At 38.4% G+C, this 26,635-nt stretch overlaps 1 protein-coding gene across 4 annotated transcripts in view; it reads left to right on the forward strand.

Moving 5' to 3' along the window:
* The window catches only part of LOC132122766 (sodium channel subunit beta-3-like), a 12,878-nt gene extending 2,659 nt beyond the window's left edge, over positions 1-10,219 (forward strand). Inside the window, exons 4-6 of one of the 4 annotated variants that reach the window (XM_059533149.1) lie at positions 1,062-1,200; positions 8,190-8,273; positions 9,293-10,219. In XM_059533149.1, the coding sequence (XP_059389132.1) occupies positions 1,062-1,200; positions 8,190-8,253 (203 nt within the window). In that variant the 3' untranslated portion in view covers positions 8,254-8,273; positions 9,293-10,219. Of the gene's footprint in view, positions 1,201-8,189; positions 8,274-8,703; positions 9,089-9,292 lie in introns of those variants that run through there. The other 3 variants (XM_059533150.1, XM_059533151.1, XM_059533152.1) reach the window with 3 other exon arrangements.
* The last annotated feature ends 16,416 nt before the right edge of the window (positions 10,220-26,635 follow it).

Below are 26,635 nucleotides of genomic sequence, written 5' to 3' on the forward strand. Positions count from 1 at the left end.
TATTAAATGTCACATGCTCTGCACTCTTGTTGATGTATACAGTCTTTCAGTCAGTCATATGACCTTTGAGTCTCATTGTCCTCCAAGGGAAAGTTAAAATGAAGTACAGTTTCAGAGCATGTTTGTTTCATTGTGTGGTTTTGTGTTTGCATGCTAATGATTTGCCATAATTTGTCTTCTAAGGTTCAGACAGAAAAAATTATTTATCCATTTCTACCCAATGAACACCTAAATGAATTAACTTAAAGTGATAGTTCACCCAAAAATGTAGTCATCATTAACTTATCCTCATGTCTTTCCAGACATGTCTTCCTTCTTAAGAAAACAAAAGAAGATATTTTGATGTATGTTGGAAACCAAACAGTTCTGGTTCCCATTTACTTCCAATGCATGGATACAGCTGAAGTAAAAAGGAACTGAAAATTGTTTGGTTACCAACATTCTTATTTATTTATTTTTTAATGTTCCAAAAAAAGAAGGTCATACAGATTCGGAAAGACAAGAGGGTGAGTAAATGATGACTGATATTTCATTCTAGGGCAAACTATCCCTTTAATAAAAATCAGCTTAAATAAAAATTATTCATATGATAAAAATGATTCATATGAATTCTTGCCAGCAGTTGATTCATTCTGATTATCACAGAACTTCTATGCATACCTTGTTTTTATACATATAACAATAAAAAAGAAAAAATAAATCCTCAGAAAAAAGGGGTTACATTTTTTTACAGTATATGAAGCCACTCACTCATAAATGTACCACCTGGATGCAAAGCATGACATCTCTGAGGTTACTTATAGTTGCACTTGGTTATAGTTCCTGATGACCTGAAATAGCTTTAATAACTCTCCTAGTGCATTACATCAGTGCAGCTATATTTTGACTTTTCCACTCATGCATTCTGCACTTTTGTCCTCATTTTCACTTGAGTTACTTTCTGGATGAATTCATCAAAAAAACATCCTAAGTGGCACAGTATATCAGTCTTAACAGACTTCCATTGATTGCTTAATTAGTTGTATAAAATTCCATCTGATCGCATATTTTCATTTTCTCAGCGAGTGAAGACACCACGGCGTTGTACTCAGAGATCATGATGTATGTGCTGCTGGTGTTCCTCACATTCTGGTTGCTGATGGAGATGATCTACTGCTACAGGAAGATCTCCAAATCTGAGGAGCAGACGCAGGACACTGCGTGAGTATTAAATTACCATGTGTCTCCAGTTACAGTCTTACTTTCGCAAGTTTAAGTGGTCCAATTAAAGTAATAGTTGACCCAAAAATTTAAATTTGCTAAAAATATACTCAATCTCAGGCCATACAGGAAATACATGAGTTTGTTTCATCAACAGAACAGATTTGGAGAAATGTAACTTTATATCACTTGCTCACCAATGAATAATGCACATGAATCCAGCACATCAATGTGATAACAATTCTTATGAAGTGAAAAGCTATGTTTTTGTATGAAACAAATCCATTATTAAGGCGATTTAACATTAAACTGTCACTTACGGTCAGATTACCAGTCCAAAATCCATTACAATTCGTCCTCCAGTAAGAAAGTGCATCTTCTTTTGTCCTCTCACATTAAAATCCAGTGACATATTTGTTTTCACTTGAACATATTTCTCTCCTGATTCAAACGCGAGATGACTTATTCACTGGAGAAATCAATATTATGGATAAAGGATGATATATTTTAGATAGAAACAATGGTTTTAAGTTAAAACATCTTGATGTTTGTTGCTCACAAACACACAGCTTTTCACGTCACGAGATGTTAATTGATGGGCTGGAGTCATCTGGATATTGTGATGTTTTTATCAGTTGTGATGTTTTGGGCACCCATTCACTGCAAAAAAGTTAATATTTAAATTTAAATTCTCAAAAAAAGTGTTCTGATGAAGATACAAGCTCACCTTGAGTGGCCTGAAGGAGAATATATTTTCAAATGTGAATTTTTCGGTGAACTATTCCTACATCCGTCAAATGGATTTCACTTATCCATATTTATTTTTATTCAGTCTACTTCGAGGTTAATCAAAGTGTAGGCTTATGTACTGCCTGTTTGACAGGTAGATAAAACATATTCTTACTCAGACATTCAATCATTATCGGCTAACTTAAAGTTTCAATCATTAGTGATGAATTTAACGCTGTCACACACCTGGACTCATTTTGTGTGTTTTTTGCCCCTGTGACCCAGTTTCTGTCTTCCGTGTTCGGTTTGATTAGTTCCCAGGTGTGTCTATTCTATTTCCCCATGTGTTCCATGTCCCGGTTAATTTAGTCATGCCATCCACCTGTGTTTTCCCAATTATCGTTTGTACTTAAGCCTTGTCCTTTCTGTTCTGTTTTGTCGGGTCTACTCGTCTACGTGTCTACGTGTCTACGTGTCTACGTGTCTACGTGTCTACGTGTCTACGTGTCTACGTGTCTACGTGTCTACGTGTCTACGTGTCTACGTGTCTACGTGTCTACGTGTCTACGTGTCTACGTGTCAACGTGTCAACGTGTCAACGTGTCTACGTGTCTACGTGTCTACGTGTCTACGTGTCTACGTGTCTACGTGTCTACGTGTCTACGTGTCTACGTGTCTACGTGTCTACGTGTCAACGTGTCTACGTGTCAACGTGTCTACGTGTCTACGTGTCAACGTGTCTACGTGTCTACTTGTCTACGTGTCTACTTGTCTACTTGTCTACTTGTCACCTGTTACTTGCCACTTGCCTCTTGCCACCTGTTATTTTGCTACTTACCATGCCTATGTTTGAGTTAATAAATCCTTGTTTCGTTTATCCCTCGGCTTCGTGTTCCTTCCAGCAGCGTAAGCCGTGACAGAAGACCCGACCTAAAAAGTTATAAACTGCGTGTTTTCCCTCCGTTTTTTTTCCGTTTTTTCACTGTCTTTTTCTTTCCGTAGTGTGTCATGGATCCCCTCTATCGCCCCGAATACCTCCTCCTCCTGCTGGAGCAGGAGGGACTGTCTCTCGAGGACCATACCAGACGGTTTCTCTGGATAGCTAATGCCACCAGCTACCCGGACCACGCGCTCTGCACCTTTTATCACGCCAGCCTGAACTCCAGGTGCAGAGCGTTGTCGCCCGAAGATGGTCCTCGGGAGGATTTCGCCGCCTTTATAGAGTGGAATCTGGTGAGAAATGGGTCACCTCTCACGGTCGGCCCAATGGAGGATCTCGCCAGGTCCACTCTGGACCCAGAGCCCAGCCTACAATCTCCCCACGGTACGAGGCATAAGCCCGAGCCCACCGATGACGGAGAGCCAGAGAGCAACCCGTCAGACCAGGTGCGAGAGCCGGCGACACTGCCCACCACGAGGGAGCATAATGTGGAGCGCCAAATGGGTCAAAATGAGGGGGTTTCCAATGCACCTATGCCAGATCCTCCTGTAAGCCCAGGACGGGCTCCTGATCTTCTGTTAAGCCCAGGAAGGGCTCCTGTTCCCCCGTTAAGCCCAGGACGGGCTCCTGTTCCCCCGTTAAGCCCAGGACGGGCTCCTGTTCCCCCGTTAAGCCCAGGACGGGCTCCTGATCCTCCTTTAAGCCCAGGACGGGCTCCTGATCCTCCGTTAAGCCCAGGACGGGCTCCTGTTCCCCCGTTAAGCCCAGGACGGGCTCCTGATCCTCCTTTAAGCCCAGGAAGGGCTTCTGAACCCCCGTTAAGCCCAGGACGGGCTCCTGAACCCCCGTTAAGCCCAGGACGGGCTCCTGATCCTCCTTTAAGCCCAGGACGGGCTCCTGAACCCCCGTTAAGCCCAGGACGGGCTCCTGAACCCCCGTTAAGCCCAGGAAGGGCTCCTGATCTTCCGTTAAGCCCAGGACGGGCTCCTGATCCTCCTTTAAGCCCAGGACGGGCTCCTGATTCCCCGTTAAGCCGAGGACGGGCTCCTGATCCTCCGTTAAGCCCAGGACGGGCTCCTGATCCTCCGTTAAGCCCAGGACGGGCTCCTGATCTTCCGTTAAGCCCAGGACGGGCTCCTGATCTTCCGTTAAGCCCAGGACGGGCTCCTGATCTTCCGTTAAGCCCAGGACGGGCTCCTGATCCTCCTTTAAGCCCAGGACGGGCTCCTGATCCCCCGTTAAGCCGAGGACGGGCTCCTGAACCCCCGTTAAGCCCAGGACGGGCTCCTGAACCCCCGTTAAGCCCAGGACGGGCTCCTGATCCTCCGTTAAGCCCAGGACGGGCTCCTGATCCTCCGTTAAGCCCAGGACGGGCTCCAGCCCCAGAACTTACTCCAATGCCTGCTCCTCCAAAATTCCCACCCTCCCACCCACTCCTGCCTCCTCCTCCGCTGTCGTCTGGCTGCCCCTCTGCTCGCCCTCAGCCTACCATCATTGTGGTGCAAGCTCAGCGGGACCGCCATCCTCCAGCGACGCCTTGGTCAGCGTCTCCCTCACCTCCGCCTCCAGCCTCTGAGGCCTGGACTCCGCCTCGGCCCGTTGAACCGTCGGCTCCACCATGGCTCCTAGCTCCTTCCTCTCCGCCGTGGCCCGGCAGTCCGCAGGCTCTGCCTGGCTCCCTCGTCCCTCCGGCTCCGCCTTGGTCTGGCGTCGTCCATCCTATGCCTCGGGACTCCACTCCTCCGGCTTCGCCTCATCCCTCCGTCCCTCCGGCTCCGTCAGGCTCCTTCATCCCCTCGGCTACACCTCAGTCCTCGGTCACTCTGGCCTCACCGCGGCCTTCCGGATCCACATCGCCGCGTCAGTCACCAGAGCCATCAGCTCCGCCTAGGACCTCCGGCTCCTCCCCGTCACCCTGGCTCTTCGGCTCTCCGTCTCCGCCTCGGGCTCCTCCTCCACTTGCTCCGTTGCCGTGGGTCGAGTCCCTGGAGTCGGTGACCATTCCTCCTCCATGGCTCCTTCCTCCGTCGGCCCCACCTTGGGCCGTTATGGCTGTGGCCTGGGTCCTGCTGGGTACCTCCTGCTTCAGATCCTTCCTGTCTCCTCCTTGGCTCCTCCCTCCGTCATCTCCTCCCTGGCTCCTTCCTCTGTGGTCCCTGTCTGCTGGCCCCCTCCTGGGAGGCTGTCCTCCACCGGAACCTCCTCCCAAGTTCCCACCCACGCCTCCCTTTGTTGTTTCTACGGTGCGAGGACGCACCTACCAGGAGGGGGGAGTACTGTCACACACCTGGACTCATTTTGTGTGTTTTTTGCCCCTGTGACCCAGTTTCTGTCTTCCGTGTTCGGTTTGATTAGTTCCCAGGTGTGTCTATTCTATTTCCCCATGTGTTCCATGTCCCGGTTAATTTAGTCATGCCATCCACCTGTGTTTTCCCAATTATCGTTTGTACTTAAGCCTTGTCCTTTCTGTTCTGTTTTGTCGGGTCTACTCGTCTACTCGTTACTCGTCTACGTGTCAACTTGTCTACTTGTCCACTTGTCACCTGTTACTTGCCACTTGCCTCTTGCCACCTGTTATTTTGCTACTTACCATGCCTATGTTTGAGTTAATAAATCCTTGTTTCGTTTATCCCTCGGCTTCGTGTTCCTTCCAGCAGCGTAAGCCGTGACAAACGCTGTATTCTGGAGACTACTGATTGTTTGGAGGCACAATAGACTATCATGAAACACAAACGCAGCCATACACACACACATACGGGTAATGTGTGTGTAAGTGCTTTAAAAGCATGCATTAGTGCGACTCAGTCCCATCTGTCATGCAGAGTGTATGGAAAATAAAGTGGTGGCCCGTCAGCCTTACCTGTTGTAATCAGAATCCAAACTGATACTCATTGATCTCTTATCTGACACAGCATTGGGCTATTTAACCCTCTTTTTTCCCACTCTTTCTTTACCAAAGTTTACTTTGTCATTTCTTGTTGATTTGTTTGTCAGTCATTTGAATATATAATGATATTTCTGTCCTCACTCTGCCAGCAAAAAGGACCCTTGGATATTCAGTCAGAGGGCCCTATTTTAACGATCTAAATGCAAAGTGTAAAGCGCACGGCACAGGTACACTCAGGGCGTGTCCAAATCCACTTTTGCTATTTTAACGACGGAAAAACGGTCCGTGCGCCGGGGCACATTTTTGGAATGAGTAGTCATTTTCTACCATCACCTTGGCATTTTCTACCGAGGCGATCTTTAAATAACAAAAAAATATTGCGCCATTGACTTTAGACTTTAGACCAGGTTTGAGTTGGTCTATGTCGCAGTCTATTTTCAGCTCCTTAAAATAGCAATGCGCCAGCACTGCACCTGAACACACCTCTTTTTTTAGACCAGCACGCCCATGGGCGCACAAATGCGCGCAAATGCATTTGCTAATTAAACGACGTGGGGCTGGAGGAAAAAATGCGAACGGCGCCGGACTGAAACTAGCAAACACACTTGCGTCGCATTGCACCGGGTGTATTATAGGGCCCAGAGTCACTGAGTATTATAGAAATAAGTCAGCCAAAAAAATAAATTGTCATTGTTACTTGCCATCATGACATTCCATACCTGTATGGAAAAAAAGAAAAAAAAAAAAAACCTTGTAAGATTCATTACACAGCTTGACATTCAATGACCACATACTAGTGACTATTAGGTAATACATTTGCACTTAAATTGTAGTTTTTGTTGTTGTTTTTATCATTGTTAAGGGTCTTTTGTTTATTTTTGATCCCTTGATCACTATGAACTGTTGTTATATGACACTGAAAAAAAGAATGACATGATGATGAGTAACACACACACACACACACACACACGCATGGACACACACACACACACACACACACACACGCACAAACCACTGAAAAAAGAATGATGTGATGATGAGTAACACAGACAGACACACACACACACACACACAAACACCACCGAAAAAAGAATGATGTGATGATGAGTAACACACACACACACACACACACACACACACACACACAAACACACACACACACACACACACAAACACCACTGAAAAAAGAATGATGTGATGATGAGTAACACACACACACACACACACACACCACTGAAAAAAGAATGATGTGATGATAAGTAACACAAACACACACACACACACACACACACACACACACACACACAAACACTACTGAAAAAAAGAATGACATGATGATGAGTAACACACACAAACACAGACACACACATATATATATATATATATATTAGTGGTGGGCCGTTATCGGCGTTAATGTGCTGCGTTAATGGGAGACTCTTATCGGGTGATAAAAAAGATATCGCTGTTAATCTATTCTCAAAGTTGGGTTGAGAGCTGGGTCTATACTAGGCGAGCTATGATGACTTTCACCTTGATATTTTAGCGCGGATGTACAGTATACCTAACCGAATTGCACTGTAGGGGGCGAGAACGAGTCTTCGAACCTGTGTGTATGCCTACTGTGAAATTACCACATCAAACGTGACGTGCTAACATGGATGCAGCTGAAGCCGTCGGGTTTGCTTAAGGGATTTTTTTTTAAGAAGCTTCCCAATGGAAACCTTGACAAGACGCACGCCTGTTTCACACATATTCCGTCTGCAGGACGTAATCAGTCCGTGTGCGTTTCGTATGTGGTGAAGAAGCAGCACGGACTCATACTCATTGAACTTTCACACAGGACGCGTTTGCAGTCCGCTACTCGGGACATAAACGATCGCTGCACTGCTGCAGACGCACCGCTCCTGGAACGCACTGACAGACCACAACCGCGTGAACGCTGGAATCCGTTAACATGGGTGCGTAGAAAGATACGAAACGCATACGCACTGCAGATGGATTATGTGTGAAACAGGCGTAAGGTTGTTTGCACCTTGTGCAATGTGGAATTAGTTTACAGCTTTCTCAAGCAGTTTGTGATGCATTTTGGAAACAGGAGATGAGCCCCTGGTCTAATGCACCACCTGGCTTGAGAAACCCCTTCTCAAATACTTACTTTTAGTCATCATTTTATTTAGGTAGCACACATATTCTGAATGGCTTTTGGCAGAATTCAAATGAGCCATTTTAATACAGATTAATCTAGATTAATTCCAAGATTACAGTGAGATTAATCTAGATGAAAAAAAATTAATCTATGCCCACCACTAATATATATATATATATATATATAATACTTTTTTTTCAGGTAAATTATTCCTGACTAAGTTGGTGCAACAGTGCACCCTCAACTCTTAGGTTTTGCCTTTTTCTTTTGTACCCATGTGTCTACAGGACAGACTACTTAGCCATTCCCTCTGAAAATAAAGAAAACCCAGGCCCTGCTGTAATGGAATAAAAGTTTCACACCATATAACGGTATTTTTCAATTTACCTCTCAGTTAGAAACATCAACATTTCTCCGCTCATCCCAAGTAGCTGACTAGAGCCCTTCCACCATCGCTGTCTGTTTCTCTCATTTCTTGTCCACATCCTCTCTTAACATTACTGGATCTTCATTCCCATCCACTACTCTGTTCATTGCCATATCTGTCCAGCAATTACTAACATCAGCTGATCTCTCAAGATAATTTAATAAGAGGTAAAGTACAGCAGCGGTAATGCTAAGGTCAGGGCTTGTTCTCTTTGTAAAATTCTTGATCAATGATTTTGCTTTGTTTAAAGTCATTTGAAATATGAGAATTGTGATTTGAAAAAATGTGATTTGACATGGATCCATTTATTCTAAATTGCCCTGCTTGTTTTTTATTATTATTATTATTATTATTATTATTTTATTTCTATGCAGCTTCCTGCGGTGACATCTGATATGTTTACCAGAACTGGAGTGATTTGTAATTTGAGGAGGACTTTTTGTTGTTGGTGGGGGTTATGTAACTTCCGATGGAAAATAGTGTTGAATTTTTTAGAAACACAACATTATTTGTGGAAGTGAAGATGTTTATTAATTACAAAAAACGTGTTCTACTACTAATTGTAATTATATAATATATAATATATATATATAATCAAATAAGTGAACATTATTCCACATGATTAACTTTCCACATTATTTATTAACATGGAACATGACTGCAATTTTTATTCCAACATTTTATTTTCATATTAATATTTATTTTTAAATGTATTCATTTGGCATATTTCTTAAAAGATTTATGTATAAATAGATATGTATAACTTAAATGCATACATGTGTGCACTGTACATATATATGTATATGTATTTGTATTTGTGTTTTTTTTTTTTTTTTGGATGAAAACCGAAACATCCAATTTAAAAAAAAACTCTCTCTCTATATATATATATATATGCACACACACATATATTAATACAATATATCCAAACTAGCCAAATCTGCACATTGCTTTCTTTTTCAGGTACTGATGATTCTGAATAGCAACCGGTTTAAAATGGAGAACTGGCACTGATCTTGTTCTGACACTCCTGGAGCTGCTCTGAGAAACCAGGAAACCTGCTAAATCAAATCCCTCTTGTCTTGATAATGTGATGTGTGGAAGAAACTCTCAACTGGTTCATTATCTCCCACTGTCTCAATGGAGGTCAGCAGTAACAAACGTCTAATGTCAGACTGATGAGGATCTCTATGTGTCTGATCTCGACTTTTGCCTTAGTAGAGACACAAATACAGTAGCTCGGAGCTGAAGAGCTATCATACTCCCTATACATGCACTTTTCTAATCCAAACGTCAGTCATTACTGTCAGAATGCATGTCAGCCTTTCCCTCTTTGGCATATGCTGTTCTTACTCTTTTGATAGAAATTGTTGAAGATAAGCCTAGATTCCAATTAGACTTGGTTTTTATCATCATATTTTCTATAAAATGAATCATAATATTTTTTATTTATTTATTGCTTTTAATTTTAAAAGAAACCTTCAAGTCACTAAGCTTTGCCACTTTGTAATGAATAATCAGAGAAACGGTGGCAGGTAAACATCTGTAATGAGGAAATGTTGCATACAGCAGCTTAATTGAACACGTTGTCATTTGTGTTTAAACTGGTCATTGCATTCAGTTCTGATTGATCTTGCAGCATTAAAGCCAGTTCTTGGGATTAATACTAGCACTAGATTGAAGTACATACATTATTCCAACAATGGCAGTTTGTACTGAGGCCACATTGCAACATGATGTTAATGTTCAGTGATGTTTAGCAGCATCTGTATACCTTAAACATTTGCGGATTGACTGTGAATAGTTGGTTGGAAGTAGTAACAATTTCTTCAGATGTAATATAAAACTTTGTTTGCATTTCCTTTTTTCACTTTTGGTGATATGAATTTATACATATTGCGCTTGCTCTGCACTGTTATAATGGAGCTGCTCATCACGTCAAAGCTTGTCATGTACACTATATTAAACTAGGTGATGCATTTCAAAAAATGTCTGACTGCCAGTGCTCATTACAAAAGCCCCCACCACCTCCCACCCCATATATATATATATATATATAGAGAGAGAGAGAGAGAGAGAGAGAGAGAGATTTTCAATGCATGTATGTAATTATATAGTGTGCACATAGTATAGGATGTACTTTACAAAATTGCATTAGGATGCATGTAGGCCTATTACATGCAAATAATAATTGTCCTAAAAACAATAATCGTGTATCCTAAAGTAATTTAGCTGGCATGCATGATCACATGTGAACAAATATTCTAGAGTTACATAATGAACGTAATTCTGTTAATGAACAAAGGGGGCGTGTTGTATTGTCAACAACGGTCTTTGTCTCCCTCTGTACTTCATATAGTGTTACTGCAGTTGACTCAAGTACGGTAGACCTTTTTCATTGGTAAGGCATACTTATTAAAATAATTAACCTTTTGGGATATTTCAAAACACATACAGTAACAGCACAGACAAATCTAGACTTTCTTAAAGTAGGAACTGCCATCATGATAGTTCAGGATGCAACACATTGTTTTTTGTTACACAAAAAATTAAATTTTAGTTACAGTTTTTATTTTATTTTTTAGTTATTTTAGTACATTAAGTTCAAATAAACAAGAAATGTTGTAATGGGTTAGCCTTAAGTATATATATAATTTTAGTTAACATTTAATTTTAAGTAATAAAAATGTTTTATATGGTTTTAGTTAACTATAACCCTGTGTCGACATACTCATGGGCATTTTATAAACTGACAACTGCAGAAATATTTCTACGATGAGTTCGTTTACCACAAAAGTGCAGTGCTTTTATTTTACGTATGACAAACAATAGGCTACCACTAAAAACATTGTGGGTAAGTGACTTCTATCACGATGAACTGTAGTGTTAAACGACACGTTTAACGGCAGTGACAGCTTTTTTCTATAAGATCATGATCTTAAAATATGACTCCCAGAAAAAAAAAAAAACATCCAATAGACTCATTCCACACATACAAAGACCAAGTCCTGTCATATGTTTTGGCCTCGGGGCTGACATTTGTAAAGTGGTCCCTGGAAGCAACATCTGAAAACAAAGGTGCTACGGGTGTCTCTTACCTCCCTCAGTGTTGTAGCCTACATTTGATCGCGCCTGTGTTCTTCTGGGGCTCCTTATGACAATATGTGCAGGAGAGTTGTGCTTCTCAGTATGCTCTTCTTAAATTAAAAAGGACTGTTTGTTTTGTCTGGTAATTGCCTCTCAAAGTTGAGAGATTAGGGACAGAAGAAAGGCAAATAGAGTCCTGCTGATAAAAGTGCTTTCAGAGAATTCCTTAAAAAGCATGAATCCCTACTGAACTTATTTTAAGACACGGTACAGTGCAATGCATTTTCAACTCGGAGATCTGTAAGATTGAATAATGGCAGAGAATAATAAAGAGGCAGAAATCTATTTCTTAGAAATTGAGAAAATCTATCACGACCAAAATCCAGAGGGGGTGTAGATGATCTGTGGCACTGCAGACCAGGGGAAAAAACCAATGCACCACAGTGTCTGATTTGACATGGAGTCTCATTGAGAGTTTTTCTTCTTTTTCTCTGTCTCACAGCAGAAGCACTAGGCCTACAGTATAAAAGGACATCATTAGGTTTTTAGAGGGGAAAATACCTTCTCACCACTTAAATTATTCTCTCACCTATTTCCTAACTTTCACTGTCGACTCCATGGAAACACTGTATGAGTCCACTCTTCACTGTAAATGAAACCAGCGCTACTTTCATAATTCGCATCACTCCATGGCCTCGCACTCTGACGTTTCATACAAACACAACTGCCCCATTTTTGGATCTTAATTATCAATTAAAGTGAAAACTCAGAGCACTTTAACATTATTAATTTGTAATATAATTGCAGATTTTCTTGTTGTTAACACAATTGTTTTGTACATGGACTATTTTTTTTTTGCGGAATCATAACAATTAAACAGTTGTAGGGCAAAACAAAAATGCAAAATTTCTCAAAATATCTTCTTTTATATTCCACAGAAAAAAGGAATTCATACAGGCTTGTAACGACATAATGATGAGTAAATTATGAGAGAAGTGAACAGTTCCATTTACTTCTGAATAATAAATAAAAATCCCATAAAATAAAGGTTCTGAAAGGTTTCAACAGCGATGCCATAGAAGAGTTTTTTTTTTTCTTCAGTGTGAAGTTTTCATAAGGCTATAAAGATCAATTTGTGCAGAAGTTTCTTCAAATAAAGAACCTTTTTATTTTTTTCATTTTTTAAGTGCTGTCACAACACATTATCCTGTGATAGGAAAAAAAAAATATTTTTTTGTTTTTTTGACGGTGGAAGCCTGCATGAAAGAAAGAGTTTGTCTACAAGAATAACAAGTTATTTTAAGGCTTAGACATATGCAATACACACTGACACTTGCAAAGGTTCTTTAAAATCAAATGTAAAAATTATAATTAATTAACTGCAAAGGGAATTTCATCCAGTACCTTACCCTATCAATTTATGGCTTCAATAAAAATTGAATTACATACTGCCTGAGGTCAATGTCAGGTTTTCAGCAAGCGAAGCAATGGGCTTCAAGACTTCGAGTAATTGGAGCTCAACGTCATGGTGACTGCCCTTGGGCCCCAGTTTTACATAAGCTTAAATTACAGTAATGCAGTCATCGCAAACCATAAAACATAAAATAAGACATTCATCTAAAACACGCCTCTGCTTCTCACGCAAACAGACTCTTCAGAGAGTGCGCTGAATTAAGTTTACAGCCTCAGCATTGAATTAATCTCATTTGAATCTACGCTAATGAGAATATTGCAGTGAGAGACTTTATTTAATTTGCTTTATTTAATTAGGACAAGAAATGAATCCATAAGAGGACTTTTCCCAGTGCTCTGAGAAGCGTTATCATTTTAAAAACCACCTTCCACAGAATCGCATTGTTAACATGAAATCATGTCAGATCCTTTTAGAAAAATGCTTTTCACTCAAACGTTCGTCTAAGATGTTACTTTCGTTCTCTGTTCCAAACTCTATCAATTTCACAGAAAGTTAGTAACGGTCTCTCATACTGTCCTCCGCTTGTACACAAAGATTATTTTCAAGCTTTGTTGTGTCACTCTGTTTTTGAAAAATGACTGTCAATGTGTCACCACGGACAGGGGTCATCGTGAGCAGCTTGCTTAAGCCCGCCACAGTGGTGTATTTTTCTATTTGTAGCACTTTCACCTGCTTCCACCTCTATATGTGCATGTTCTGCATACTAATATCTCAGAGTGAGAAAACAACAATGGTCTGAGCAATCTGTTATGTTGCTCTGTTTCTGTGGACGCCTCAAGGAGTTTGTGACTCTGGAATACTTTTGGAATTTGTTGGCCTGCACAGTGTATTGTGTATGTAAATTGTTTTGTTGCAAGGTAATAGTGAAATCACTGGCTCAAAACATCAGAAAGCAAGGATCCTCTGAACACACACATATAAATCAGCCTTTGCCTTTCTCTAATTTATTTAATCTGTATTTAAAATCCAGCCCAGTGTTGCCTTAAACAAAAAGAGCATTAACAATCCAGGCTGCCTTGGTAATGAGTGTCACAGATGCAGCGTGGACTACAGCACATGGTGACGTATCTGCTCTATTGTTAGTGTAATGAACACCTGGACATCAGTGTAGTGCTAAATCACTTACGGGGAAGCAGCCACTCTTCACATCTGTAGCACTGAAACGCAAAAGTGTAGTTAGGAAAGCTGTGAGACATCAGCAATACTGATAATGTATTTTATGCCGACTGTGTAGCTCACACTGTACACTATAAGTAGCTATGGAATCGTTTTAATTAGTCAATTATGTTCAACAAGGCTGAATTTATTTGATGAAAACATTTTATGGAGTATATCATTACAATTTAAAATAACAGTTTTCTATTTCAATATCTTTTAAATGCAATTTGCTCCTGTGATGGAAAATCTGAATTTTCAGCATCATTACTCCAGTCTTCAGTGTCACATGATCCTTCTGAAATCATTTTAATATGCTGATTTGCTGCTCAAGAAACATTTCTTAATATTATCAATGTTAAAACAGTTGTGCTGCGTAATATGTTTATCAAAACTGCGACGCATTATACCATTCAAATGGTTGTGGTTAATAAGATTTAAAAATACAAATAAAATACTTTAAATTTTTTTTAACTATAGTCATTTTTCATTATAACTTCTAAACGTTTTAAAAAATGATAATGATACTTTTATTGAAAAAATTGACCAAAAGTGATGTTTTCTATTTCAAATCAATACTTTTGAACTTTACCAGAAAAGTATTAAGCAACAAAAACTTTTTCAACATTTATGATAATTATTAATTATTAAGCACCAATAAAAACTGATAATCGATAAATATTAAAATGATTCTTAAAGAATGAAGACTTGAGTAATGGCTGTTGAAAATTAAGCTTTGTCATTACCTTTTAAAATGTATTCAGAATTTTTTATTTTATTTTTTATAATTGTTATACATCGCAATAATTTTTAACAATATTAGTGTTTTTATCTTTTGATCAAATACATGCAGCTTTGGTGAACACATAAAAAATTCTGTATTATGTTAAGCTTTTGACTGGTAATGTAGTGTATCACCATATACACAACAGGAAGATGTCTGAACCGCAAAACATGCAGTGCATCTTTATCATAATACAACCACTATGAGCAAGCTGTAGGTTTACTTTCTAATGAGTACAAATGCAGTTTCAAAATGTTAGCAGTTGTTGGAAATTATCGTTGTAGTTTTGTTTGGTGTCACCAGAATCACAGTAATTATATAGACTATCTTTGTGTGGACATATGACAGGCAGTTTGTGGACAAACAAGACTGAGACTTCTCCATCATTAGAGACTTACTTACACCAACAAAGAACAAAATGGTTAGAAATTTCATCAACCACATTCAAAATCAAAATCATAAGAATACCCCTCTCTCACTAAACTACACAGCAAAGGAGAGTGCATGCATAACTTATCATGCCAGGATATTAATGATGCCATGATTAAAAATAACAAGCCTTCCTTGAGGGAAACTGATTTTTCTCTTAATAACAAATTTTCATTCATTGCCACTAAGGTATTCAGATAAAGCAGTGGTCAGTATGTGGTCCATTCCAGCGCATTTAATAAAGGTTTTTACTATTAGAGTGTAACTAAAGCCAACTCGACAAAACTGAAGAGACCAATTAAATTCTATAAAAGATTATGAGACTTTCAGACAGTTACACCTTCACTTTCTCAGAAAACCATGATTTCACAGCAGGAGTGAAAGCAGGAAAGGTTCTTTCTTTGATGATTATTTTATTATACTTATTATAGTAGAGCCTAGCAGTGGTCTTCAGTATCCCCCAAATCTATCAAATCTAGCTCAGATATCTTTATATCATATTTCTATATGCCAAAAGTGATATAATAAATATTATATACTATACAGTGTGTGTGTGTGTGTGTATATATATATATATATATAATTATTTTTTATGCTCACCAAGGCTGCATTTACTGAATCAAAAACAGTTAAAAGCCTTTAAGAAATCCTCTTTTCTATTTAACAATTTTATGTATATATATATATATATTATTTCACAGTATTATTTGATGAAAAGAACATTCAACAGAACAGCATTAATTTGACAGAAATCTTCTGAAACATTATAATTCTCTCTCTCTCTCTCTACAGAATACATAAAACATGTATTATGAATATTATTATTATTATTATTATTAAGCAATTTATATTGTAAAACTTATGCTTTAATATTCTGTAGCTTTTCAAATTTGCAGTGGGATTGAAGCAGTGGCTTATACATGTGTATATGAAAACTACTCAGTTACTTTTGAATATATTAGCCAACAGCTTTAATGAGGAAGAAATTAGTTAATAATGATCACATCTGTCAAGACAACACTAGCTAGCTTTAGGGGTGCCTTTGAAGTGCTGTTCTGTGTAGTGCTCTCTTTTAATGGGGTTGTCATCCAAATAGCATGCAAAATTGTGAAAAATGGGGATTGAGAGGACAAGATGTTCAAACCAAGAGCTTGCATTATCACTTCTCAGCTTATCTTAAGCATATTAGATCAGTTTGTGAATGGGCCACTAACTCGGTGAACATCAGCTCTTTTTTGGGCTGTGATGGTTTGAGATGTCTTTACTTCAACACTTTGATGCAGATGAAAGTATTATTATTTTTTTTTTTTTTTTGGTATAATTGAAAATAATATTAGCTTTTGTAAATCACCTGTTGAGTGGGTTTATGACTATTGCACTGATGACTTGGTTTACTTTTAGAACACGTTTTTGTAGCATATGCTTCTAGAATCATAATGCGTAGCTATCCAAAAGCCAAACAAATGACTATAGAAGAATAAAAATATGCAAATGAGTTAATTTATTAGCATTTCAAAAAAAGCATTTCTCTCCACTGAGACATTGCAATTTCACCAAATTCCCACTACAAAAACCAATCCTTTCAGAGAGGAAAAAAAAAACATTATATAGATTATAAGTGGCTCACTAATACATCAACCAAAATGAGTTGGTAAAAAAATAAATGAAATTCCTGCACTGTGACCAGTGATTGTGAAACCAGTTTGAAAGGATCAGTGTTGAGAGATTAAATCTGGCTAACATAAAAATGCTGGATTTCAATCCATTCAAAGGAATACAAGCAATTTAAACACTTGGCATGCATGCTTTGCTTCACCTCTGATTCCCTTGTGGTGTAAAACTAAGTAGTTTTGGATATTGGCAGGGAGGAAACTTGCTGTTCACTTGTTGACTAAGGGTGCTTCTCAATTAATATTTGTGCATCCTCGTTTCCTTTCCTCGCTTCCTTTCCTCGTGTCTTAGCTCCACCCTTTCAGGATGCGAGGGAAGGACGCAAGGAAAAGACGTGAGGATGGAGGACTTGAATCAAGTGAAATGATTTATCCTCGCTCCCTTCAGCGTTACTTCAAAGTGTCATCAGCTGTAATTAAAGGGAGCTGCCCTTATGTTGTTAAAGTTTGTTAATTAAGACATTCATAATAAATATTAATAAAGCAAGATGCCCTGTTTGAAATATATGACATGCATGGTTTATTTGAAGTGAAAAGGTAAAATATAAATAAAAATTGTTACAACAGATGTGAAGGGGGAGGAGAATTTATACGTGCGTCACGTTAAGTCGATAAAATACTTCCGCATAGGATACACCTGTGTATCCTCGCTCATCTCTCCTCATGAAGCCTCCTCCCTCCTCGATCCTCGTCTCCTCGTGGTGCAATTAGAGAATTGAGATGTCCTTCAAGATGGCTGTGTTCGATCGGTTTCCGGGTCATAGGATGGAGGACGGAGGAGCGAGGAGACGAGTAGGGATATTGAGAAGCACCCTAAATCTGTCAACATCTTGAATGAGTTTCATATTATAGATCAAGAGTGTCCAATGTGCGTGTGACGAGTGGGGCGGGGCCGAGGGATGTGGGAACACGAGTGAGGCCGGTGGAGTGATTGGGAAATCCGCTACACCTGCGACCAACCACCGGTCTTGAGTCCCACAGAGGAGATGGAAGGATATAAAACTGTAGCGACGACAGTGAAGGACGAGAGAGGACCAGGCCTGGGCTTTTAGTTGTGTTTTGGTTTTTATTTGTGCGCACCAGTCGTCCGTGAGGGGCTGGTGCGCTGTTTTGTGTTTATTTTGTAATTAAAGTCTTTGTTTGATTGTCCGCCGGTTCCCGCCTCCTTCTTCCCGATGACTAGGAAGTCTTTTATCATTACAGTGCGTTTTAAGTGAGTTATTGAATTTCCATTGGATTTGTTTTATATTTAAAAAACTGAACAAGGATCAAGCGCTCTCTGAGGAAAGGTTATCCCTGTTTCAGAGCTGAAGTCCTGTAATTATAGTATACAGTAAGGTATTATAAGATAAGATTCCATCAGAGGATGTGACCTTTAGCTCCATTAAACATTCAGTCAGTCACCCTGTGCTCAAATACCTCTAATTAGACCAAAGTGCTCTAAAAATCATCACACTGGATATCCTAGCCCAGAATGTACAATCAATGTGTTGCTAACCTGTGCACTTGGAGGATTTACAGAAATCTCTTGTGTATATGAGTTACAGTCATGAGGACATAAAATTATACAGTTTAGGGGGTCAAATGGATTGGTTTGCATAATTGCCTCTTGCTGGTAGATGTTGTAACTACGGAAACCTGTTTCCATCATGGAATAAAGAAATAAAAAGGGTAACTGCAAGTTTTTTTTTCTCTCTCTCACAATTTAGACTTTGCTTTTCACTTTTCAGAAATGCAAGATTTAATATCAGAATTTTGACTTTTATTCTCTGAATTTTATCTTGCAATAGCGAATTTATATTTTACATTTAATTTATTCACCTTGGAAATAGGCTTACATATGTAAAAAATGTGAATCTTTCTTTATAGTATAGTGGATATTTCACCAGGGCCAATTTCACATTGCATAATTCCGGATGGTGCTACTGCAACAGCTACTGCAGATTAACTGAATGCTACAGATAGCTTTCTTTAGGTACAGGTATAGACCTACTTTAAGCAAAATTCAGGAAGGAACTGAAACTTTTACATCATGCAACATCAACCCTAATGTCACCAGGGAACTGATTTCCAGACCTCACATTCTGCTTATACTGAAATATATTCAAGTACATCTCAAAGCCCAATATGTTTAACAAGATCTTAACTGCCCAGCATTTCTAAGACACAGCTGAGTCAATGCTTTCTGCCCTGCTCCTTACAGAAGTTCATTTCACTATTCATTAATTACTGGGTTCAATGAAGTATGAAAAGTGTGATTCAACTCAAACAGCAGTTGATGAACACATCATAGACTGCATAGACCGCCTTCATCTGGCTCCCAATTACACAGAGGCGTTATGTGTTGAGCACAACCAGCATTCACAACGTTGAAGGTCATGGAGTTCCCAAACTCTGCCCTCTAACTCCCATCTGCCAGCATCCCACTGATATATTCTAAATGTGTGGAAACTCATGGAGCATCAATATCATCAGCTGGACCAGAGGCTGTTATGTTTTTAGTTTCACTTTTTTGATTTGCATTAAAAGACTGATAACGTTCAACCATTCTTATGTAAACAATATAATAAATACATTTACCTGAGAAACAAAATTAGAAAAAATTGAAGACTATGAAGATTTTTGTGTCTTTGTACAACCCGAATTCCGGAAAAGTTGGGACGTTTTTTAAATTTTAATAAAATGAAAACTAAAGGAATTTTAAATCACATGAGCCAATATTTTATTCACAATAGAACATAGATAACGTAGCAAATGTTTAAACTGAGAAATTTTACACTTTTATCCACTTAATTAGCTCATTTAAAATTTAATGCCTGCTACAGGTCTCAAAAAAGTTGGCACGGGGGCAACAAATGGCTAAAAAAGCAAGCAGTTTTGAAAAGATTCAGCTGGGAGAACATCTAGTGATTAATTAAGTTAATTGATATCAGGTCTGTAACATGATTAGCTATAAAAGCTTTGTCTTAGAGAAGCAGAGTCTCTCAGAAGTAAAGATGCGCAGAGGCTCTCCAATCTGTGAAAGACTGCGTAAAAAAATTGTGGAAAACTTTAAAAACAATGTTCCTCAACGTCAAATTGCAAAGGCTTTGCAAATCTCATCATCTACAGTGCATAACATCATCAAAAGATTCAGAGAAACTGGAGAAATCTCTGTGCGTAAGGGACAAGGCCGGAGACCTTTATTGGATGCCCGTGGTCTTCGGGCTCTCGACGACACTGCATCACTCATCGGCATGATTGTGTCAATGACATTACTAAATGGGCCCAGGAATACTTTCAGAAACCACTGTCGGTAAACACAATCCGCCGTGCCATCAGCAGATGCCAACTAAAGCTCTATCATGCAAAAAGGAAGCCATATGTGAACATGGTCCAGAAGCGCCATCGTGTCCTGTGGGCCAAGGCTCATTTAAAATGGACTATTTCAAAGTGGAATAGTGTTTTATGGTCAGACGAGTCCAAATTTGACATTCTTGTTGGAAATCACGGACGCCGTGTCCTCCGGGCTAAAGAGGAGGGAGACCTTCCAGCATGTTATCAGCGTTCAGTTCAAAAGCCAGCATCTCTGATGGTATGGGGGTGCATAAGTGCATACGGTATGGGCAGCTTGCATGTTTTGGAAGGCTCTGTGAATGCTGAAAGGTATATAAAGGTTTTAGAGCAACATATGGACCCCTCCAAACAACGTCTATTTCAGGGAAGGCCTTGTTTATTTCAGCAGGACAATGCAAAACCACATACTGCAGCTATAACAACAGCATGGCTTTGTCGTAGAAGAGTCCGGGTGCTAACCTGGCCTGCCTGCAGTCCAGATCTTTCACCTATAGAGAACATTTGGCGCATCGTTAAACGAACAATACGTCAAAGACGACCACGAACTCTTCAGCAGCTGGAAATCTATATAAGGCAAGAATGGGACCAAATTCCAACAGCAAAACTCCAGCAACTCATAGCCTCAATGCCCGGACGTCTTCAAACTGTTTTGAAAAGAAAAGGAGATGCTACACCATGGTAAACATGCCCCGTCCCAACTATTTTGAGACCTGTAGCAGAAATCAAAATTGAAATGAGCTCATTTTGTGCATAAAATTGTAAACTTTCTCAGTTTAAACATTTGCTATGTTAACTATGTTCTATTGTGAATAAAATATTGGCTCATGTGATTTGAAAGTCTTTTAGTTTTCATTTTATTAAAATTTAAAAAACGTCCCAACTTTTCCGGAATTCGGGTTGTAAATCATAAATCTCACTACATTTTGTTACACACATACATAAATAATTGCTTTCTCCAATAAGAAAAATAAATTCAAGGTTTTTAAGGTTTACTTTGAAAACAAGTCTTTATAGACTACCTTTTGCAATCTTGATTTAAAATGTATCTCCAGATGGCAATAGACGAGAAAGTGCCTGAGCCTGAATCCTTTTATGAATTCTGCCCCACTTCAGAGACCCCTAAAGGGACATGGTGATAAAAAAAAAAAAATGAGATTGGAGGAAAAATATATATTTCAATGTGCTTGCATTCAAGTATTGCGTTCTCTTGCAAAATGATTGTGCTCCTCAGAGAAACTTTGTGATTTGTAAAACCATTACATTTTGCAAGCAAACACAAATATTCTCTGGGGAATGCAAAACTTTTGCATGCAAATACAAAAGCATTGAATATTGCATAAAAGCATTTTTTTTGAATATAATGTTTTTACCCCCATCTCATTTTACCATCACCATGACAGTGAGTGTATGTGTGTGTGTATTTCCAAAACAAATAACTAACCGTAATCAGAACTAAATCAGTGTGTTAAATTTTACCATGGTATACATAGTACATGGTATATTTTTGCAAACAGTAAATGCTGAAAAACTGTTTTTAACTGAAGAGTAATTTTTGAAGTACAGTGTAGTAGAGTGACTTCTTATGAATTAAAATATCAAAGAAGATTTTATTCTTTAAGACATATAAGGAACTTCTTTACTGCAGTGTATGATTAATCTCACATTAGTAATATTCTGCTGTTGTAGATGTTTTACTAAAGAAACCTTGAATGTTTCCTCCTTTTCTGACAAAAACTAAAGATTTATGTCAGCAGTTCTCCTGCTGACACACAAACCATTAAATGCTCTGCGGGACGCTGAGAAAGATTAAATAAGTTAATGTATGGGAAGCGTTATTCAACAGGGCAGTCTGTCTGATTTGTTATAAAAATGGATGACAATACTTGTCAGTCACCCATAGCCAACCGGAGGAGGGGAATAGTGAGTCAGTCAGTTGTGAATTTTATAATGACATTCTAGGAGGAGGTTGGATTTTACATTGTGGCAGAGAGAGTTTTCAGACTTATTGAAACAAATAAATTGTCAGTGCAGATACATCACTTTGGGCCTGGTTTATCACATTCACCCTGTTTGCATGCATTAATGGTGCTCTATCAATAGAAAATAGACATTCAGGTTGATCTAGATCAGTGGTTACCAAACTTTTTCTGCCGGGCCCCCCTTCCTCTTTTCTCTCTTTTTAAATTTTAAATTTTTTTTTTTTGAATCTCTTATTCTAACTAAAGCTACATTTATTTATTAAAAATACAGTAAACACTGTAATATTGTGAAATATTATACAACTAGAATATCTATTTGAATGGTTTTAACATATTCCTACAAAAGATTTTAAATGCATTTCAAATCTTTCTGTGCAAAGGCGTCCTCCGGCTTCTAGTATGAATGAAACATATACACTGCATGGAGTGTTTAGCGCTCCGTGCATATCACCTCATTCTGGGTACAAAATCAAATGCACAGACTGTCTTTTCTGTTTGAAACTAAATCTATAGGCTATTTATTCACACCTGTTCTTGAAAACCTCTATGTGAACACACATCTGAAAAAGTGCGGGGGGACAAATTTATGTGGTATTAAAAGTAGAAGGGACACGTGAATCTACTGACTGTACACTATCCCTCAGCCTTGCTGCACCTCCCGGTTTGGGAACCACTGATCTAGTTAAAAAAAATTTAAAAAGCCCGTCCTCCATCTTCACTTTTTAAAGAACAGTGCTGTCTGTGATTCATTCTTGGATATAAGAGAAAAGAAGAATAAGACTTGTAAGTGTTTCCTCAGTTCAGTTTTATCTATCGTTTAGCAGCAGCAGACTCACAGCCTTGACAACACAGCACAGCTTAACAGGTTAAAAAAGGCAGATGCACGGTCAGAGCCAGATCACCACGTTCTGGGTCAAAGACCTGGATGCAATGAGGCCTGGCAGATGTTCTCTTATCAAAAACTCAGCCATGATCTCCCTTTGAAAGCCATCCTTAGCAAATGAATGCTGTTTAGTGTGGGATGAGAGACCATTAGGAATATGGCTGTTTGGTTAATGAATAATTTAGTATAGATAGATAGATAGATAGATAGATAGATAGATAGATAGATAGATAGATAGATAGATAGATAGATAGATAGATAGATAGATAGATAGATAGATAGATAGATAGATAGATAGATAGATAGATAGATAGATAGATAGATAGATAGATTGATTGATTGATTGATTGATTGATGGATGGATTGATGTCTCTTGCTTTTAAAAAAAAAAAAGATGGACGTCTTTGACCATTGCACATCTATGCATTTTCACATGCACACTCACTTTAGCCCCGTTTCGAACAAGATATGGCATTTTAAAAATTGTGCCACCCGTCTTGAATTGAGACCTTGCATTTTTCATACAGAATGCATTTAATGTTTCAAAACATGAAGCGCAGGACAGTGGAATAAAACAAACAAACAGAAGTCTAAAGTATCACATTTTGTTTTGAGAGACTCTTATTTTAAAATGTATTTAGTTCCATTCTTCCTGCTTTCCCTTTTCCTGTGTTTAGTTCCTGTTTAGTTGGTTCCTAGGTTTCTAAGTATGTTCTCATTTGTCGTTATTGTTACCAATTTAGTTCACCTGTGTATTGTTTTGTTGCTTGTTAATTCCTGTACACTTATAGCTCTCAGTGTCAGTTGTTAATTTTTGGTTTTTGTTCATGTGAGAGTTTGTTTGCTAATCTCTTACATTTTCTTGGTGCTCCTCAGTACTTTGGTTTGGATTAATAAGGATATCACATGTATGTACATTTTTATCAATTTACTCCAATGTATGTGAGTAGGGAACTCTTTTCAAATCCAGGTATGCCAAAATCAGTGAAAAAAATTCAAAATATGCCACAGAGTTGAAGAGGCTAATAAGGATATCACATGGATGTAGATTTTCACCTCACCTGTTTTCCCTATGGCAGACAGCCCATGACGTAATGATGCATTTAAATTCTTTTGACGTGAGTACTGCATTTTTAAAAAGTTGTGTTATGTATGAAATTGTACAAACAGACTTGTGAAAGTTTCTGTATGAACAGCCCCTAGCACAACGTTGCGGATCTCTGAACAGCAAATTATAGTGGTGATGTATTATTGAAAAAAATTGGTTAAGTGAATGATTTAAATGGCTCCAATAAAAAAAGTGGTCATTTGTCACCACCTACTTGCATTAGGATGTAATCTGCAGCTAGAGTCAAATCCTTACTATGTTATACGTATGTATAACATTGTTATATAGATATTTTCAATCTATATTTTTCATTGTAACACTAAAGGTTCAGCCTGGGGTACATCAGCAGATTTTTTTCTAATACAAAGTGTATAGTTCTTTACTGTATATTTAATAAATAACCAGTCACAGCACAATGCAGTACAAGCTTGACGTTTTGAGGGATAAAACTTGTGATGTTTCTATGTTGCTATTGAGATGTAAAATGCTCAAGGTAAAAGTCATCTTTAATGCAATTTTTAATCTTTATTTATTTTTAATGGCTTACTCAATTTGCATTAAATTATCAAATATATTCCCCCAGCTATCAACCAGTCCATCAAAAGCTAAATTTGTAGATGTGAAAAAGCAAGAAGAAAACAAAGAAATCAATATTTGCCTCTTAATTCTGCTTCTAATCTCATCCTTCTATCAGTACTTCAATTTTATTCTCTTCTGTCAGCACAATGATTTATTGACAGGAACAGTATTTACATTATATCAGCCTATGCCTTCATCAGGTGTCTTCTTATAACCTCTTTGTTTTCATTCTGAAATATGAGCATTCATAATGATGAATCATTTCCTGCAAGAAGATAGCAATATTCATGTTTAGCTAAATACTGAAGGTCACCATAGCCCTGTCACACCTTAACCTAATGTAGGGACCAGTTTCTTTATGAAGATGAGTAATGTTGGCTCAAACATTCATTTAAGTCAATTTGGATCCAAACACTGGAATTATTTTCACTTACAGAATGTCATTCATCTCTATTACACTGTCAAGGGCCACTTATTCCAGATTATTATATTATATTATATTATATTTCCTTATTATTTCATTTATATTTGTATTATCAAAAAAGGGTTGATAGAGTGAAATATGCATGATTTATTGCCATATCAGTTTAAAAAGGATTGAAAAGAACATGTTGCAAATCAATGTCAATCAAACAACGCTTGTTCAGCATTGTTGGCTAAATATATTTATTACTTTTGATGAATGAAATTGATGGATTTGCATTTTCTGTGCATCTTGTTTTGGTTTTAAAGGGACAGCTAAAAAAGTTAAGTAAATACATATTTTAACAGGATAAAGACTTGTATTGTATTTCTACTTGTATTTCTACTTGTATTTCTATAACTAAAAGGCTTGGAAAGACTGTTTGGTTTAAGCATGATGATGACCTGTGTTATGTTTGATGTATGTACAGACTAATGTATTATCTGTTTATTTGTAAAGGTATACGTTTATGCTACATTTCATTTATTATGTACATTTGTATGTTTAGGATTTAATTTATTAATAATATTTGTGTAATTTAATCATTAATTTTGGTGCAAAGGGTTAATGTGGAGGAAAAACATTTAATTGCTTTTGCTGGTTTGGCACAGAGTTGACTGAACCACATAATGGTGCTTTAAAGTTCCATTCACAGATAAACTAGAAGTAGAGTTAGCTCAGAGACAGGTGGGGAAAGCATTTACGCTTCAGTGCACCTTTTCCAAAGACGTCTTGGCCTTAAAGCTCATTGCATCAACTCGCCAGACAGACAGCTCTCAAGTTCTGCATGTGCCATTGTCAAGTCTTCACATCCACTGAGTCAGAAAAAGAAAAACAAAATTCTACCATCTGTTCTGAGAACTTCAGCCTAATGCAGCCAGAATCCCTTCTCACAGCTTTTCACCATCAAGAACAAACAGCATCAACACAAGTCTGCGTATTAAAGAAGTCTTTTCATAGTGCTCACTGGCTGTCAATAGTTCAACATAAAGTTTAAAGTCACATTACATAGTGGCTGCTATTGAAGTCGGTGTGATTTGTTTTGCATTCTATATAAGGCTACTCATCAGCAGGAGTTAATAGAGGCCATTCAATGTGAGCTGGGTTATAATGGTAGCCCTGTGGCTCTCTCTTTCCCACAACTTGCTAGAACCCAGGGTCAGTTATTTAAATAGAGAAGTTTCATTGTTATGATACAGCCCATTAAAGTGGAGGAAATGTTCCTGATCAGACTGTACTGTATTCTCCTGAGAAATGGCAGCAAATCATTTGGCTTTGTGTTGTGCATGGTGATTTATCATCATAGTGGGATAGCATTTTCAGATTTGAGTCCCCAAAACAATCCATTGGAAAGTTTTT

This window comes from Carassius carassius, chromosome 41 (genome assembly GCF_963082965.1).
Source record: "Carassius carassius chromosome 41, fCarCar2.1, whole genome shotgun sequence".
Classification (NCBI taxonomy): domain Eukaryota; kingdom Metazoa; phylum Chordata; class Actinopteri; order Cypriniformes; family Cyprinidae; genus Carassius; species Carassius carassius.